This window comes from Phaseolus vulgaris, chromosome 3 (genome assembly GCF_000499845.2).
Source record: "Phaseolus vulgaris cultivar G19833 chromosome 3, P. vulgaris v2.0, whole genome shotgun sequence".
Lineage (NCBI taxonomy): Eukaryota > Viridiplantae > Streptophyta > Magnoliopsida > Fabales > Fabaceae > Phaseolus > Phaseolus vulgaris.
The window spans coordinates 43630498-43651071 of NC_023757.2; the positions used below are offsets into that span (position 1 = coordinate 43630498).

At 32.8% G+C, this 20574-nt stretch overlaps 1 protein-coding gene across 3 annotated transcripts; it reads right to left on the bottom strand.

Annotated features, from left to right (window-relative positions):
* Positions 1 to 6996: 6996 nt before the first annotated feature.
* On the bottom strand, positions 6997 to 19585 carry LOC137807962 (uncharacterized). 3 transcript variants are annotated; one of them, XM_068608840.1, is made up of 28 exons: positions 19377 to 19585; positions 19010 to 19220; positions 18808 to 18899; positions 18538 to 18654; positions 18128 to 18274; positions 17596 to 17976; positions 17357 to 17511; positions 16868 to 16989; positions 16695 to 16786; positions 16360 to 16603; positions 15837 to 15894; positions 15467 to 15615; positions 15292 to 15362; positions 15025 to 15195; positions 11566 to 11637; positions 11291 to 11392; positions 11128 to 11217; positions 10259 to 10334; positions 10092 to 10185; positions 9937 to 10006; positions 9646 to 9825; positions 9018 to 9140; positions 8840 to 8923; positions 8583 to 8767; positions 8336 to 8474; positions 8072 to 8131; positions 7664 to 7768; positions 6997 to 7564 (listed from the first exon to the last, which is right to left on the bottom strand). In XM_068608840.1, exons 1-28 carry the CDS (start codon positions 19470 to 19472, stop codon positions 7451 to 7453), a joined length of 3600 nt encoding a protein of 1199 aa, XP_068464941.1. In that variant the 5' UTR covers positions 19473 to 19585; the 3' UTR covers positions 6997 to 7450. The 3 variants fall into 3 exon arrangements, with proteins under 3 accessions (XP_068464941.1, XP_068464942.1, XP_068464940.1); XM_068608841.1 differs by having other exon boundaries at positions 17611 to 17976; positions 19377 to 19582; XM_068608839.1 differs by having other exon boundaries at positions 17357 to 17976; positions 19377 to 19582.
* Between the last annotated feature and the right edge of the window lie 989 nt (positions 19586 to 20574).

Consider the following 20574-nt stretch of genomic DNA (forward strand, 5'->3'; position numbering starts at 1 on the left):
CTTCCCTTGCTTTTTTTAAAGTGAATTTATCTTACAACAACAACTCCATCCACTGCCATGCCATGCACGATGACAAGAGCATCATTGTATACGAGCATGTCATGCACGACAACACATTGTTCCATTGAAACACATATTGCTTTGAAACAAACTCTTCATTCAAACAGACTTTTGCATTCGTTGAGTAGGTTTGGAGAGCTTCGTGAGTTAGCAGAGTGCTACGAGAGTGAGTTTCTTACTGCATCTTTGATATCAGGCTTGCCATTCAGTGAGTTTTATAACGTGCCTAGTCAAGTACCACTGAAAAAGGTAACACAACACTTAATCAATTATGTTATTGAAAGGAGTTAAATACATAATCGATTATGTGTTGTTTATTTGGAGCATAATTGATTATCTGATGTGTGTAAATATGAGCTTAATCAATTATGTTTGAATTCTAACTGAAGGCATAGTCGATTATACTTCTGAAACCTTTGGATAATCGATTAGGTTGTGTTTTTAAGGCATAGGGTAATTTATATTCATATTTTTTCCAGAATTTTTGAATTTGTGTTTTGTGTGAATTTTTTTTTTTCTAATAAAATATGTATTGATTTCTGCCACAGATGTTCTTATGCTCTTGTTCAAGTATGTGTTTTTTTTAATATATATATATATAATATAATTTAAAAAATCATAAATAATATTAAAATTATCTAAATGCATTAATTTAACTAAAAAATAATTTAAGTTAATAAAATGAAAAACAATATAATTATATTTCAATTTTCAATTTTATTTATTTATTTATTTATTTAAATTCTACATTATTTTATTCTTTTATTTATAATTGAAATTTTACATTAGTTTAATTAACTAAAATTGCACAAAATTAATTATTAATTATTATTTGTTTTACTTTCTTCACACTTTCTTTTCACATCTTCACATTTCCACTTCCCACACCCTCAACTTTCTACTCCTTAATCCAAAAAAAAAATTAATCTGAACACCTTCATCATTGTTGGGAAGGTTTTCTTCCTCAATGTCATGTTAATGTTTATGGTTTATTCTATAATGTTCTCATACACTAACAATATCAATCACATTCCATTTTTGCAAAGATCTTTCATTAAACTAATTATCACCCTCTTTGAGAATAACAAATCAGAATAATGTTGCAGGATGCGAGTAATAAGAATATTATAAAGGAAAGAGATGTCATTGTACTTTTTTTATATGTTACAGTGAATTAATTTGAAAATTGTTTCATGACCAAAAATATGAAAATGTCTTCTTACATAAGTTGTGTATAATCATTTTCTGAGACATTTAAAATAAGAATATAAACATAATGTATTAGTCTTCCTCAACCATCAAGTTAAATGAGTTTTGGTCTAATCAATTAAATAAATGTTATATATAGGTCATACTTAAGTTCATATGGAATGTTAGAAAGATTAAACATGTGTCCCTAATGTATCAAATCAATCACCCTCAACTAGTTTCAGAGTTTTAACTAATCTTGGTTTTTAAATTTCATTAAAAGTGATTGATAATATCATAGTAATACTTGTATGTGAAACAAATAGATTCAACTTTTAAAAATTTAGATACTAGCAAAAAATAAAGATTAGAAAATAAAATAAAAAAGAAGTCAAATACTTTCAAGTGGACAATTTGTCTTTATAAAAAATTATTTGTATATTTCATCAATCCATGTGTTGTACTAAAATGTACCAATTGTGATTTAAAATATGCTTCAAAGTGAAAATTTTTGGAGGAAAAATATCATCAATTTATATGGAACTTTTTACTTAATTTTTTTTCCTTATCCTCTCATTCTTTTTTACTTTTTTATGATAATGATTATTTCATTATTTAAATTTACATAAAACCTAAATCTCAAAATTAGACACGGTCAACTAGTACATAATAAAACATATATCAACTTTTACCATAAAAATAGTATGCATAAGTTTGTCATTACCTTAGTTAAAAGACATTTTTACCTATCCTGCTAAATTTACAACGTGGTTATGAAATTAATCACTATACTATAATAGAAATACAAAATAAAAAATACATATTTGTGATCATTACTTTAACAAAAAACAATTTCTCATAAGCTCTAATGGATGGTTTAGTCCTAAATGTAATGACATTTCAAATAGTTGTGTCATGTGACATTGGTGTTGTTGCATAAAAACTCATGACATTGAAGAAGTACTTATTCATCTTATAAGTCCATCATCGCCAACATTTCTCTTATATCAACCTGTGTATGGTTGAGTTATGTCTTGTGATGTTAACTTGTTCATTCATGAGGTTATTTAGTTTCTTAATTTTCAAAACTAACATTTACACTTTGTCACTTACGATAATTTCTTTAGCCCCTAAGGTATCATTTACTTTCTTTAATCTCATTGTTAGTTTTCAAAGTATATATCAATCAGATCCACCATATGGATTTTTATCCTTATGTCTTAGGATGAACAAGTTCCACCAAAAAAGGATGAATTGAGGTACACACAAACTATATAAATTCATCTATGATGTTGACAACAATATGTCTTCAAATGCTCTCATGAAGTTACTTTTCATAAGATTTTCTCAAAGTGCATCATTCAAGTCCACACTTAATTTTTTGTGGGTCACACTTTGATGGATTTGTCTTGTTGTGCCAACCATGTTTTATGTGACATAGTTGACATCCCATAATTTAGTTGTTATTGACTTTAAGTTATCCTAATGTAAAAAGAATGTTTTAGTTAAATATAGTGTAATTGGGTAATATAAAGAATGTCATGAAACTTATAATACATTCACATATTTCTCACACACTTCATTTTCAATCTTAAACCCTTTTGAGATATCGCTCCAAGTAGAGTCACTTAGACTAATAAACAAATTATAAACTCGTTGACATTTATCATTTAAACTATTTTGTCTATTTTTGTTAATTCTAGTAAATCCAAATTGTCTTAAATTTTCAGTTGCATTTGCATATGCATGGTCTACCCAACCACTATCTACTTTGTTTTCACTCATTTTCTTTTTTTATCTATTGCAATCAACAAACACATCCTCATCTTATTCATCCATTTGGTAAACTAAAAGATTCATTAGCTATTAATTGTTTGATAATAGATATTTTTCTTTGTTTAGTATCACCCTATTACAAAAATTTGCGTAATAACAAAAATAATAATGAAAAACACATGTAATTCAAAGTTCAAAACACATATTTGGAATTAATAAATCCTATTAGAAATTAATAATGTAGCATAGACATGTAAAATGCATATAAAACATGACATCTCTTTTTTAGCATCCTAAACACTCTCGATTATATTTTTCAAAAATGTATAATTACCTTATTCGTCCCTATGTTTAGGATCAATATTCAATTTAGTACAGTGATTTTTAAAATAATCAATTTCATCCTTATAATTTTTTAAATATATCCAAATTGATATTTTTCCGTTAAGTCGCACCTTACGACGTCAAATGCTGCTTATGTGGCAAAGAGAAGTGAGATTGGATGTTCTGTGAGGTGTGAGGTGTCAAGTGGCGTGGATTAAGATATTAGTTTAGTGAAAATCAATTAGGGATTAGGATTTTTCTAATTGCTAGTTAGACATCATCACGCGAGTTTCATCATGCAACCTTTGTTTCTTTCTTCCATACACAACCAAGACCCCCTTCTTCCAGTGGGCAGAAAACATCCCCATCTACCAACTCTTTTTCGGATCGCCAGACAACTATATACATCATAAGCATTCCCTTGAAATTGAAATGAAAACATCAAAAATATGAGTAAGAAATAAATTACTCATTTTTCGAGTTAGATCCTTTAACAAGCCGAAGAGAGAGAAATGCCTTATAACCCACTAGCTTTAATTCTTTCACAATTAGAGGGACAGGCTATACCTTTTCTTGTATATGTTCACACCCCTATTTGAATAAGACATTCGAGTAAGACTAGTGTCTCCTTCATTCCCAATATATGCTCCACAATTGTTTGTTTCCTATCTTCCGAAACTTTAACAACCATACTTTTTTTGCAAGACTTATAGCAATTAGGATCTCTATCATGCACAAATGTTTCTTCACTTTCATCATCATCAGCACCCAAATCCTACAAATCATCTGTACAATTTAGTTATAAACTTTCTATGGGATTACTAACCTGCAATTCAGAAACTCATTGCTTCAATTAGAAAATATTAGCCTCCAATTGCAATTCCAAAAACCCTAATCCTCAAATTGATTTTTCACTAAACTAATCTCTCAATCCACGCCACTTGACACCTCACACCTCAGAGAACACCCAATCTCACTTCTCTCTACCACATAAGCAACACTTGACGTCGTAAGGTGCACTTTAACATAAAGAACCAATTGGATACATTTTTAAAAATATAGGGACCAAGTTGATTTTTTTTTTTAATTATTGTACTAAATTGAATATTGATTGTGAATAAGGTAATTATACTTTTAAAAAAATAATTAATATGATTAAACAACTTTCGTGAACTTTTTTAGATCATTTATAAATATTCTTTAAGGTGTTATTTGACTTCACAATATGGTGTAATAATTTGACCTTTTAATTTGAAATCAATTTTCATCAAATAATAGTTTGCTACACACAATAAGTTCTCAGCTACATTATGGTCATCTTGTAATTGAATATGATAAGTGGATGCTCCCTAACAAGTGCATCCTTTAAAATCTTAAAATATAATGTTGTTCCTTTCCACTCAACTTGAATATATGAATTTCATGTTGAAATTACTAGCTTATTACTTTTTCCTATATTGAAAATGAGGAACGTGCCTTTTTAGCACCTTAAATCGAACACAGATTTTATCTATAACCTTAAAAAAATTAATTTATGTCACACACAAGATTATCTTAACAAAAGTTTAAAAAATATTACTTTGAAATATGAGTTAAATTATTATTATTCATGATCTTTAGTTGGACTTCCCTTCTTAGTGGTTGCACTAAAGATTTATCAACAAATTCAATGATAACATTCAACATATTATGTAAATGGTAACTAACAATCTCCCAAATTAATGAAAAAAGACATTTGTTCTTCCAGTGTTAACCTAAATGCATCATTAACCATACCACATGCTCTTAACAATATATATATAATCATATTACAACAATGAAAGTAAAAAAAATGAAAAAATAGAACTTTACTTTCAAAGATTAGATATTACTATATGAAATTGTGTCTATGACAATTTTTCTGATAAAGGTTGAACTGAAGTCGTGTAAACACTGCACGACTTGAGTGGTAATGCATCCTCTTTCACACCTCAATCTATTTTCAACCCTAAGCTTCAAAAAATACATGTTGTTGAGATTTCCAACACTTTGTGCTAGTGTGGTTATAGTTGGAACTATCCTGGAGGCACCAACATCAACATGTTGTAACCATCCAAGAGGCTCACGTTGAACAAATTGAGGTCTATTATCGCTAAAGATGAACTCAAGATCACATATAGGAAAGCATCGTTTCTCAGACATTCAACCAAGGTCACATGTCATAATCGTCATTGACGTAGGAGAATCTTCAACAAAATCTTACATTTATGGTTATGATTTTGTAGTCACCGATTTTGGTATTTTTTTTCCAAAGGAAATCATACCTTTTAGGGGAGTACTAAAGGGAAACTTAATGGGAATCAAATGTTGAGAAACATTATTATTCTCCTTCATTTATGTACTAACCTAATAAAACCTTTTAATCTACAACATCTTTTACGTAATTATCCTTCAACTATGTCGGACTAACACAATTGATTAGTAGTGAATCCTCTACTAACAGGGTCTAATAACTCACCATCGCAACCCTATAAATAAATTAACCAAGATACGTATTTAATAACATTTATTATCTCAACCATTGAATATTGAGTATTTACATAAATATTGAATGATCTTTTACAAATACTTCAACACCAATCAGAATCAAACACCATAACCTTCTAAACACAAATACGGAAAAGTATCCATAATCAAATAAAAGAAACTTTCACCATCAAATAAGAAGTGCACAACTAAAGTCGTTTAATCTATTAAAATAAATTGAAAAATATTTTTTGTCAACACAATTTTACCATACACACTAAAGTTGTACCTGGATCACATGATTTCACTTTCATTTTAACAAAATCGTCTCAAAGTCACTACTTATCCAATTTTTGTAGTAAAAAAATTACATATTTCAGTGATAAGCGATTAAAATTGCACCCCACAAGTAAATTTTCCGAGTACTCCTGTAACTAACATTAGTGATCAAAATCTCCAACGGTCGACATCAACATTCCGGGCACTTAAAAATCTTGGCGTGATAGTTCATTTATAAAATAATTTATAAAGCATTCAATAAAAAGTAAAGGCGTTCGCAAGTTGAATCAATTTGAATTTATGATAAAATTATATGCAGAGCAATTATATTTAATTGAATTATTTGATTAAATCTTAAAAATAGTCTATCAAAATGAACTTAACTAAATCCATTAAAACTAAGCTGAATAGGTTACATTACAATCATGTGCTATTTTTCAAATTTTTATTTCCACTTACAATACATTTTATATGAATTTTAAAAATTATATTAATGATACGTAAAAGCAGTTTAGGTTTTATACAAGTTTAGTTTTTACTACCTAATTATTTTATTTAAAATACACTATTTTTTCACAATTGTTAGTTTACACATCATTAATTTCTTAAACTTACATACGAGAGTTTAGATGATAAAATAAAATTAAAGCACTTGGCAACATAAAAAAAAATATATATATATATATATATGAAAAAGAAACAAAAACGGAAGCAATATTTAAGTTATTATTTTAATCCAAAAGTTAAATTAGTATTGATTTGATTGTTTGGAAGTGGTACTAATAATAACTGGTTTGATCCGACTTGAAAGTAAAAACTTATTTAAAAAACAATAAAAACTAGTAAAAAGAGGTATCCTGAACATTGCAGAATCCAAATAAAAATCTTCAATAGCTAGCATCCAGCAAGAATGAATAAAAGAGGATCTAACACGTCTGTTATGTACATAAAAGTAATAAAACAGATAGAGACAGGATCTAAATGCTTATTATGCACATGACAACCTGACTATTTCATCTAGTAGAACTTTTATAACTTTAAAAAATAAAAATAAAAAGATGTTCCTTTGCATTGGGATGAGGAACAAAACAAAAGTAGCGCAACAGACCAAAATTCTGGACGGCTTCTTCCCTACTTCCAAAACCCATCATCCCAAATGTACTAAAATTACTTTTTTAATAAAATTTTATATTTCATTTTACAAACGAAATGGCTCAACAGCAAACCCCTGGGAAGCCATAAAAATTGGCAAACTATAAATGCAGGCTTCAGGAGAGCTAGGCAGCACTGGGGAAAAACATGCCAGCTAAAGAAAAACTCACATGAAATAGCTCAGTGCTTTCTTTACTCTTGAACCCCCTTCTCCATATAGTTCATTCCATTGTAAAAGCTCAGTCATATTTACTGATTCAGAAGAAACACTTGCGCAAACCTGCGTCCATAAAATGTACAAAGTATTGTATTACTAAAAGTGAAAGACGGGACAACTCAAAGGTCGGTAGAGGGCTATTAATGGAATTTCATTTCATACCTGTTGATGAGCATATTTGAAGTCTTCCATGTTTAATGATCTGATGTCCCCACTGCTACGCAACGCTGGAGCTGGTTGACCTTCTGCTAGAGCAGAAACACGTTCCTGCCATACATCAAAACAAAATAAGTAAGCATAAGTTCCTTTTAAACATAAACACATATTTTGTAAGGATACTATAATTCTCTTTCATTAAAAAGCACTGACGAACAACTTAATCAGGGAATGTGTTCAAAATCCAAGATCATCAAGAAATAAAAAACTATCCAGGTCTATCATTGCACTGTCTCAACTAAGGTCATAATTTTAAATACCACATACAAATAGCATGTAGACTTTACGGAATGATTCATGCATTCAACCCATAGATACCAAGCATAATAACACTAGCATATAGAAGAGTCGTACCTTTTTTTCTTTTTCTAATATCTCTTTAATAGGCCGTTGTGCTGCAGTAACACATAAATTCTGCAGTACAAGAGCAAGAATCAGATATTGACTAAAAGTTGACATTAATGATTATTTGGGTATCGTGGAGTGTCTAAGTCCAACATCAAGTAGGTAGTATGGGATGTTTGATGTATATTTAAATATTTGGTTCTTTTCCCAAAATGTTTAGGTAGTTATCAATTAATTTCTAAATAGGGTAACAAGAAAAATAACACCAGCAACCTTAAGATCACTTCCGGAATATCCATCTGTCATAGTAGCAACTGCATCCAAATCAACATCAGGAGACAATTCTTCTTGGGCCAGTATGACTTTCAATATTTTTGCTCTATTGGGAGCATCTGGCAAATTTACCATCAATCTGCAGAAAACAAATATTTTAAAAAATATATATAATATGCTAGGTCTCCCCTCAAGTTAACAAAACAATGGAAAAGGGAGTAGAAGCACAATTAAACAAGGTATTCACCTTCTTGGCATCCTCCTTATAACAGCTTCATCTAGGTCAAAAGGCCTGTTAGTGGCTGCCAGCACAAGAACTCTCTCTGTTTCCTTGGTACGTAAGCCATCCCAATTTACCATGAATTCATTCTTCATCTTTCGCATGGCCTCATGCTCCCCTGGGTTTTCCCTTCGACCCAACATGCTGTCAACCTGAAACAAGGATAGAAAAGTTATATCCAATGAATCAATAAAAAAATAACACACTTTAGTTAAAAGGCTTACCTCATCAACAAATATAACACTAGGAGAAATTTTACTCGCCAGAGAGAAAACAGCTTTCACATATTTCTCACCCTCACCAAACCACTAAAGCGAAACAAAAATCAAGAATGTAAGTTGATATGCACAACAAACTGATAAAGGTGAGATCAAAATACACTAAGAGGGGTACAAATTTAACCTTAGATGTAATACTTGACATAGAAATGTTGATGAAGTTTGCACCAGCTTCAGTAGCAATTGCCTTTGCAAGCATTGTTTTACCTGTTCCAGGAGGTCCAAATAATAGGATACCTTTGCATGGCTGCACAAAAGGTAATTCAGAGCTGAGATAGCAGAATGGATATATTTTGATAGTCAGTTGGATGATCATCAAAATTATATGATTTATTTAATTGTTGTAATGCCAAAAAGAAATATTTATCGATTATGGAAAATAACGCTCCAATTTTTCTCCAAAAAAACTATAACAGTTGCCTTTAGCTTTTCACACTTAATGGAATTTTTCAATAAACAAATGAGTTGCATATCCTGCAGAATGCAGAGGTCAATATAAGATCTTAATGTGGCAAACCCTAGATGTCAAGTATGACAATCAAACATAATTAATACATGGCAACCGATTTCACTTCCTTCGTTTTCTTCACTTTTGGAGTGGGGACAGAGGAAGAACACTAAAAGATTAATGCAAATTAAAACATCACAAAATCAATCAATCAAATCAACACAGGTAGTCAACCAAAGTAAAGAGAACAAACGTAAAACCTTTTAAACAATAAAACAAATTTCAATCTTTAAAGGAAATGAACCTTGGTTAATTGCCCCTTGCAAAAAAGCTCAGGCCTCTGTAAAGGAAGCATCACCAACTCCTTCAATGTATCCTTGACTTTTTCAAGAGCTCCAATATCATCGAAGGTAACATCAATGTCACTAGGTGGAATAACGTCAGCCAAAAGCCTCTTTTCAAATTCATTTTCTGTTACTACATCCTGAACAAGCAACTTGATTCTAAGATACAGTGTTTACGAGCTCTACCAACAGAGTAACTTGTAAATACTAAAGGGCAAAGCTGGAATGACATCAACATCACAAACAATCACCTTAAGAGACTTCTTCAGGCTCTTGGACTCATTCTGGACGGACTGCAAGATCCCAATTCCATACTGAATGCTGGAGGAATACCATATAAAAATTGTAAAATACAATTAACTAAATATAATATATCAAATCACAAGCAGTGTAAACTAGCAATTACCTATCACATGATAATACAAGCTTCGAATCAGGCTTAGCTTCTGAATTCTGCATGAGGTGGTGACTTAAAGCCCAACCAATTATCTTCTCTGCATCTGCAATGTGGCAAACATGATATAGGAGAGAGCTTCTAGACAAATCCAAAATAACTGAATGCTTAGAACATACTTTCATTTGTAAGTGTCTGATCCTTAATGCATAAGGTATCAAGTCCTTCACATTCCATTCCACATCGTCCCAAAACCTATAAATAAAATGAGCTAGACTATGATTACTGAAAATTTAAAACATCAGAACAGCAACTCTGAACAACAATAATTAACATTATGAATTTATGACTCGGTTCAACATCTGTGTCAAGTAACCCCATTATGCACCCTTATTCAAACAAAAAAATTTACAGAAGGTACTTGACTTTCAACTAAATCTGAATTCATATAAAATGAACCTCAGAAAATTATAGCAGTTATTGGAGGACATCCATTAAAACAGACCAAATAAATCAGATGTATCTAAATTTTCCTATATATGCACAAGTAAGAAATTACATAATCAAATAAAGGCCATAGTAGATTCTGACTAACTTCTCAGTTTCTAAAATTCATACAAAAATGAAAATTCAAAGTAAAATACCAACCACGAACTAAAACTTTAATGGCCAAACTAGGCAAAGCTAGAGAGATGATAGAGACAAGGTAAAAACCCTTAGAAAAAATAGAATTCCAGACCAGCGAAACATCCTTCCACAACTGATACAAGAGCTCGTCTTCTAAACCTTAAAAAGTGGTGATTGTCATACATGCAAGGGAGACAAACTTCCAAGGGCAAACATAACTTGTACTGGATGTTCAACTGGTATCCCATCCATTCATATATAAATCCTACTTTGAATTATTTAGTACCACAGTGAAATAATAGGATGAAGAAGTGTTGCTTCCAACTTTATTTTTTACACAAAATATGCAGATGTGATGATATGAAAACCTTTCAATTATGCTGAATAAATTAAATTTACAAGCAACACACAAGGCACTCACTGCACGCAAGTGATGTAAATTTCCTTTGATTTTGAGAGTTTCAACATCTCGATCCAGTTGCTGCTTCCAAGATGCTAGAAGAGCCTCATCCTATACCAGAAAATATATTATGAATATTGTATAAGGAGAATAAAATTCATGACAAACAATCCACTGTATATACCTGAGGCATGTGAATTATAATTTTATTTGGAAAGAGCTTAGTCAAAGTTCTATTTGGTTTTGGAACTTCCTTCCCTCTGTCATGCAATCGTCCAAAACTATCCTAAAAAAATTGAAGAGCACAACAATTATTTCACTCAGAAAGCTCAAAAATAGTATTATTAAGGTCGTGGGTAAAAAGCGTAATACACAAAAGTACAAACATAGGTCAGCAATTCCTGTTTCTCTCCTCCAAAATAGAAGTAATAGAAGTGAAAAAAGGATATTAGTCATTACAGGGAAAGCCAAGTCCAGAAGGGCAGTCTGATTGCTACCAAATTTTGTAAAAAGCAAACCACCAGGATGTGACTGCAGGGGAAAAAAGTTATATATCAATTAAATAATCACTTATGAATTTAAACCAGTGAAGGAAGTAAATTCAATAAATCAAATATATACATAATCCAGATTGTATCTTAATACAAAGCAAAGGGATAGAGAAAGCCAAGCCAACAACTACTAAAAAATGGTTTTTTGGAGACTAATTATACCAACAACAACAACAACTACTTTCAACAATGCCATCAATCAATTATATCACAAGGATTTCCAGGTACATTGTATTAGACTGCTGAGTTTCAACGCTTCTAATGCTTCATGGCTGGAGCCATAAACACCTCGCTGGGTACCTCCACCCCCCACCCTTCTTTAGAATTCTTCCATATTCTCCCAGTATTTTCAAACATGTGATGACAGTTTCTACCTTCTGCTGACTTCTGCAGTCTCGTTCTGTTCCTTAGTTTCAAGTCATCTCTTGTGCCCATAGCCACTTTCCAGTGAATCCAATACTATTTATAGCCAACAAGTACAGCCTAGATATTCCCTGTCCCTAAAATTAGTTCTTTCGTTTCATCTCTAGGCTTGCTCAACGGCCATCTTCCATCATGCCCATCACCGTTGCTGATATGACATACTTATTAAGCTTCAAATCCTGACTTTATATCACTAATTACATGTCTTTAATTTGACCATTTTATTTTATTTTTCAGTGTGTGAATTATAAATTATGAAATATGCATCTTAAAACTTCATAATAGTGGTCTTCCAAACTACCTACAGTAGCATTTTTCAGGTCAGCTGCTCTACACTGCAGTATTTAGAATTGACTACTATAGACTTTTCATGTTAAAAAAAGGTTATAGCATGTAAGTCCCTATATTTTCAGACTTTTAAACAAATACCTAGAGCCTCAATGATTCCTGTTGGAGATCATACACATCGACTAAAGATATGACTAAATAATACAATTTAAGTGGACACAAACCTAACCTTACAAGTCAATTTTATTAGGTTGAGGTGTTTGATGAGGGCAAATGGACTGGTGCAAACCATTGTGAGCTTAAGAGTTTAGATAGATCAAAGGAAAAGTATTCTTTGGCATTATTGTTCCACAAGATTTTGATTACTTCTCCAAACTGATTTGTGATTTCATTAAGACATAAAAATAGACAAAAGTCCAAAATGATCTTTCATTAGATAAATCCAAGTACATAGAGAAAATTCATCAATGAAAGTACCAAAAGATCACACATAGCTTGGCCTCTAAATGTCAGAATGGATGATAGAAAAAGCATAGTCACGTCTAGATTCAGAATGTTTAGGAAAAGAAGACCTGATATTCATAATTGACATGATTCACATTCCAAAGTTTGGAGTATACTAAGTTCAGGAACCATCTTCTTTAATTTTGTCAAATGAGGATGTCCTAAGCATTCATGCAGCAGTTTAGGAGATGTAGATGCAACACAAGATATCCTTCGTCAATCATCCAACTCGTACATTGTTCCTATATAACAAAAGAGTTGGCTTCAAAGGTAACTGGACAATTATACTTGACCAATTCCTTGAGAGGCTACTTTAGATTCGTTTGCTAGTGTTATAAAATGAGGTGGTTTAGGAAAGGAGAGAGAAGTGAACAAAGAGATATTACCAAAAATATGATCACATGCACCTAAAGACAATTATCCATGGATTTTGACTTTCAACAGATTCTGAAATGCAAGTTATTGACAAATTGGGAGTTGTAGATTATTAGGCTTGGCGGTTAGATTTCAACCTTAGATATTCCTAATACTGTTCATTGGATAACTTTGACTCAGAACCTTCACATTTGGAAATATTGGTTGTCTTATCAGAAAAACCATGTAGAGAGTAATAATTCTCCTGGGTGTGGCCTATTCTTTTCCAATATGTGCATTGATAATGTCCTTTACCACCATGCCTCCTCTAGTTCCACGTGCAAAAATCATAAGAAGACGAAGGAGTCATTTGTTGTCAAGTTTTCCATAAAAGGAACTTCTTGACCAGTTAAAATTTAATCCCTAACATGATCAAAATCTGAATTCATTACATGAACTTCTAGACCAGTTAAAATTTAATCTCTAACATGATCAAAATTTGAATTCATTGCAGGAGGATCATAACCATATAAAACTTATCCAACTTCTTTTTTTTCTCTTCAAATGAGTCAACTTCCAGGAACATCTTCAATTCATCAACTGCTGATTGAGCTTCAGCAATAATAGACCTCATGTCATTATTAGATTGCTCGAGAGAAACCAATTGATTAGCCAAATTGTAAAGGCATTGGTTATCATTCGCAAAAATATTTTAGGCCATGGTCCAAAAGGAATTACATGTTTTGATTGACCTCGGAGTGCTCAAAATATTGGGTTCCACTGATTGCCAAAGTATAAGACAAAGCTGAAAATCAGTTTTCTTCCACAGTTGAATTTGATCCGAAGGAACTGAACTCCTCTCTCCTAAACAATCATGGAAACCTTGGCCAAGGAACCACAGTTCAGCTGAGGCAAACCAAGAGAGATAATTTTTTCCATTTAGTTTTTTAGAAGTAATGGCAAGAGTTCCAAAGACGAAGACAGTAGAGTCAAAAGACATTGTTGCGGGGTCTGAAGGGGCCAACAGAGAAAGAAAAATAAAGACCAACAGAGAGAAAACCCTAGGTTTCAACCACACAGAAAAAGAAGAATCGATGGTCAGAACAATGACAAGGAGGCGCGACGCCACTCCTATGAGAGGAAGACAGTGCGTGGACAGCACGCACGAGGCAGCAACGAATGGAAAATGCGGGCATGGTAGGGCATGGAGCAAGCTCTGTTTAAGGGACCAGTGGGGTTGATTGTCGCCCGGAGAGACACTCTAAATCCGATGGTCACCAAAGAAATTTGTGACGGCAAACAACGACAAATGGCGGCAGCGCCGTCAAAAACAATGCCGAAGAAGACAAAGACCAGCAAAGCATGATCGACACACTCTGATGCCAACTTGAGAATAATACATAAGAATTAGAAATTTAGAGAGTGTATTATTTCCCTCTCTTAGGATCTCATTTATATGAGCTTTAGATACATCAAATACAATGTATGAGGGGGAAGAAAAGAGAAACTGAAAAGTTTCATCTAGGAACTAGGTGCAACACAAAGCACACAACACCTTTACAATAAATTATGTTAAAGACTATTTAATCCAAGTTCCAACACTTAACATAAAATTATTTTCAACTAACTTCTTCAAAAGCTAAGGTGTATAATAGACAAGTTTATCCAAAAGAAGCCTAGGGCTCAAAATCAAAAGGTTGGTACAGAGCTATTCACATACATTAAAAGAAGAGACTTAAATATATTGCATTATAGGTTCTTATTGTTTACAGATTAGTTTAAACAGAAAACATAATACCTTCTCCTTACGACTGTCATTTTGAGTGTGAGAACCTATTACGACCACATTGTCTGGAAGATTTTCAAGCTTACTTTTAAATGCATATGAATCTCCGTTTCCTACAATAGACTTCTCAGCATCTTTCATGAACAAAATGAATGGTGCACTTCTACTCTCACTAAAAACAACCTGGAAAAAAATTGAATATATATATCGGTAATTGCAAGATTGAAACCAAAATTATTTAAGGACATTGTTAGACTACAAGGCAGGGTAAATGCCAACCTCAAACAACGAATGAATAAGTAATTTGTCCAGTTCTTCTACAGCACTACTTTCCAAGCGAAGATCAGTGACTGGAAACATAAAATTAGTATTATTCAACATTATATAATATATGGATCAAAATACAATATATAATTTCTAAAGATATAAAAGTTGTATCAGAGTGGCACATTACCATTGCAGAAAAATCCTTGACCTCCCTCACACGCACCGCCAAGATCAACTCCATCGGGTATGGGCTTATCAAATCTCACACCAATTTTAGACAAGGGATTATCATCAAATAGTAAGACAACCTTCCCCCTACCTCCATTAGACGGTCCCCTATATATGAAATCACCAATAAAAATTATAATGATAACATATAAAAACTAGCACATTAGTTACAATTTGATTGGGCATATAAAGGTCCTTTTATTACACTACTTTTGACAGTATAAGTATTCATGGGTAGCATGGGCTCAATAGTTCAACTAACATGCAAAATAGAATACAAAATACCAATGAAACAAATCAATTCAGTTAAGTTTTCTACAAATCCATACCTTGGAGATGTTTGATATACGCCACAAGAAGATGAACAGCTAAATTTCACCCTATCACCTGCATTGATAATATATCGAAAATACAACTAGCTTAAGATGACGGTACAAAGCACATACTGAGACATATGACAGTACATATACTTATAATTTAAATTCATAACATCATAAATACATATAGGTTTCAATATTGATAGTAATCTTGATAAATGTCATATGTATGTATGTATTAAAATGAAATTAAAAGGTCAGAGCAAATGGGTTAATGTATATGACAAAAGCACACATCTTATTTCCTTTTTTATTATTAAAATTTGCTTAAGAGTTAAAAACTGACTGAACCACTGTGCGGTTTCATTTATTAAATGGCCATGTCCCAACCATAATGAAGCCGGAAAAAAAGATAACATTTTGACTGAGTATACACATTTTATATATGTGTGTGTGTGTGACATGAATGTCGCACCAAAAGCTATGCTTCATGTAAAACCAAACCAAAGCAGAATAAATTTAGAAGAGTACACACCTAATTTGAACAAACAACTTTTGGCTGTCCCAGAGGCGGATGGCATGTTATCAGTTTCCAACTTAGGTTGAGAGTCAAAGCCCAATGAAGGTGCATTTGAAGAGCTAGGTGTCTCTGTTTCAGTAGCAGGTGGATCCATGCTCCCAGCCACTTTTGTTGCTGTAGGACTTTGTTTAGTGCTGCTGAAGGATTTTTCAACATTTAGTCCATCTTTGAGTAGCTCGGCTTCCTTGGAAGATAAACCCTATGATAACACAGGAAGTGAAGTTTCTTGTCAGAGTTTTCAGCAAAAAAAAAAATCAAGAACCCGGCCCAAAAAGAAAGCCTTATCTTACACCCAAAAGCAAATGACTATCAAATATGAGCAGCTTAGCTCCAAAGTATTTTGCAAGTGCCTTTGCCAACATCTCCTGATATATTTCTGACCCTGTAACCAGCAAAATTTGGCTATTAAGGGAACAAATACTTTCAGAAAAAGATGGAGAGAAGTAATATAATATTCACACACCTGCAGGTCCTGAGAGTAGAATACGAGGGTTTATGGTTGTAAGATCTGAAGTAAATTTTTCATGCTCTTTATGCCTTAGGTGCATAAAGCAAGCAGCCACCAAGACATTTTTTGTGCTCTCACTACAAAAAGACATGAATACAAACATAAATACAGTATAAATTAATAATCCGTCAAATAAAAGAGTAAATCAAGTTGAAGGACTCAATCAAGTTACAAAAATTAAACATAGTCTAAATAACATTTAAATTTTTTAAAAATCAAATGAACCTCAGCAAACAAATTTAAATTAAATGTCAAATGTTATATCCTTTACATTCTAAATATATAGATATTACAAGAAAACAAAAACATGAAAAGTGAAAGCAAATAATAAATTAGTGCCTGAACACCTAGGATAAATATTTAGAAAAAAGCTTGGCACAAGAAACGTATCTTTAGGAATTCTTAACTAACATGACTATAGATACAAAACAGAAGAAAGTATACCTTAAATAGTAAGGGAAGTTGTCAAAAGAAACGTCTATTTCTTTTCCATCCAGAATAGCAGCGTGAACATCTTCTTTAAACACTGCACAGCGCACAGATGTACCCAAAGTTGATGCTGCCTGCATGTCCAGCGTCCCATTTTTTTCTTCCAATACCTGTTTACAGATACTTTTGCTCAATTTCAGTTTACAACTAGGTCGAGTTAAGATCCTGAAGAAAGGCCTTAGGAAATCATTCACCCCAGAGAGTTTTACATTGCCTGCCTCTGCACCAGCATCCGGATTGCAATCCATTGTTGAATTCTTCTCATTTGTTTGAGCATCTGCTGCTTTATCAGTATGCACATTTGGAGTTGACTCTGAGCCGTCAAGCTCAATTTCTGTACTATCATGAAGGACAGGATGACTCGAGACATCAGAACCCTGGTGAGGTTTACTAGAGGTATGAGTTGGAGATTTCCATCTTGTAAGGTCCTGTTTGATGGAAAGAGAAGCCAAAATAGAGGCCCCGGCCACAGCTGAAGGGTCTCCACTTTTCCTTTCAAGCGGCAGAAATTTCCCAACACCACTAGAAACTTCTGCACCCCTAATTGCAACCTCAGTATTTAGTTGCTGAAAAATCTAAGTTGAAGATTAATTAAGAAAAATCACCTATATAATTGTAAGTTAAAAAATAAAACATCTAGACAAAAAAGAAACAATTGATAATTGGTATTCTAGATACTTCTCATTGAGAATAAAACCCATTCAACTGAACAAATGAAGAGGATACATAAGAATGATTTCCAAGAACACCAAACACCACTTCATCACCCGAGTTAAGCACACAGTTGGTATTCTTCTTCACATGCGTCCCATTTACTAGCACAGATCCTTTGCTACCCGTACTTTCTAGCACAGCTACAGCACTCCCATCACGCTGATCATATTCAGAAACAATTACATATCCTATCATATTCACCTCAAATAACTAAAAATAATAAAAGAGCAGAAAAAGCAATCAAAGCTCAAAAAGTATTTATAGAGATTACTGTATAAGAAAACTTTGCGTAGAAGAAACAGGGTACAATGATCCACTAACATGTGCATACTTTTGAGCACAAAAGAGAGCCTAGCCATACACAGAGTCTAATCAATGATCCAAAGCTTCATGGAGTAAACTTATATAGTCTTCAAATGTACCTGCGTGTGCTTGATCTTGCATAAATTTCCACTTATAGTTTGATCTTTCAGTGCAAAGTTGCAACTTCTATTAGAACCAATCGTGAAATTGGGTATGCAAACAGCAACATTAGGATTCTGCAGCAGTAACACAAATTCCAAGTCAAAAAGATTAGAACTAAACAAAAACGCCACATGCTTCACATGGAGTCAACACTCAAAAAGCGTGAACAGTGACTACTACATTCGAAACTTTTATGAATCACTTCACTCGTTTGAACACGAATTTACCTGTGCAGACTGAGACAAGAACCTACACCACGGTCCTCCCTCGATATTCGGAATCTGTTTCTGATATACACTCCACGAAGAGAAGGACGGGCCTTTACAGTAAAACGACGGAAAGAAATGTAAAAAAATGATTGAATCAATTCACAACACAAGCAGCGATTAAGAAACTAACAAAAAAACCAAAAAGATTCAGAATACTAACATGCAGCATCAGCAATCGGTGCCGTGACGGGCACAGCCGGCGTAGCATCAACCTTGCCGGAGCTCACTACATCGGCGGAACCCGCTCCGGCGATCTGAACGTCGGCAGAGCCACATTCCCCGGGATCAGGCACGGGCTCCGGAGTACGTAAATCCTTTGAATTCTCCGCCGGTGTCGACACCGGCTTCTCCGACGAACCGCCATTGTCGACCTAAAAAAATTGGAAGAAATTGCAACGCCTCAATCGCAGATATCTACGCTAAGTAACGGCTTCGATGCCGGAAATCTCCGAAACCGAAGCGTCCGGAATAAAGTGAATCGAAGATAAGAAGGGAAAGAAAAAGGGAAGAAGAAGAAGAAGACGAACCTTTTGACGCTTCGGCGAAGGAGGTTTGCTTTCCGATGAGGAAGATCGTTTGGAGTTGTTGGCAGAGAGAGATCCACTCCGTCTCGTAGAAACCATGCTTCTTTCCTTCTTCTCTCTTCTTGTGCTTTCTTCTTTCTCCTCTATTTTCAAGAAGAGGGGATATCGATGATTTTAGTGATTTTACGTTTTCTTCTTTTTCATGCGAGTTAAATCTACTTTTTTATTTATTTATTAATCGTCTTTTTTAAATTGCTCCTACCACGGGACACCATGTGCGTAAGTTAGTATTTCCCCTTTGGTGGTTGCGCAGTTTAGCCAGATACATATAGGTGTCCATCATATTTTATAATAATACGCCTTCTTATAAAAAAAAAATACTATAAATTCCACCAAATTTTGTACATACTGGTTGGCGTGTTTTTCATCAAACTTAATTTTTTTTTCTTCAAAATTTATTAATATTTGACTAATTAACCACATTTTTAATATTTGTATCAATTATACTTATCAAACTTATGAGATCAAAATACAAACTTTAATAATTTTAATTAATAAAAAATAATATATTAAAATACGGTGTTTGTTTCTGTCCATTTTCTTAATTCAATACAATACAATAGAATACGTGTTGCAACCTCTCATAAGACTTGTTTGATAGCTGAATTATCTTTTCTGAAGTGAATTCTGAGTAGTCTGACTCTGATTCTGTCTTGTATTCATTGCGTCGAATTTTGGCACGCTACTCGGTCTCACCGGTGAAGCAAATCAATGCTCAGTTGTATACAGATGTGGTATGTTTACTTTTTCCTCCTTCATTTTCATTCTTTCAGAAGGAGCAATCATCTTTATCAATAATAAATTAATTATTTTCTCATTTTTAGACATCAAAAGCTATTCACACCAACCTAGATTTTGCAGGACTGCAGACATTAATTTCACGTTTTCCAACCTTACAGCCTTTTCATCAAAATTATCAATTCTTTTCAAATATTTAATGTGATATTTATAAATATTTAATATAATATTTATAAATATTTAATATAATATTTATAAATAAGTGAATAAATTCATATAAAAGTAAAAATAAAATATAAACATATAATTTAATAAAAAATACACTTTAAATCTCATTTAATCTATTTTAGTTTCATAAAATTAATTTATAAGATTTTAAAAAATTTAATTTTTCTTTTTTACA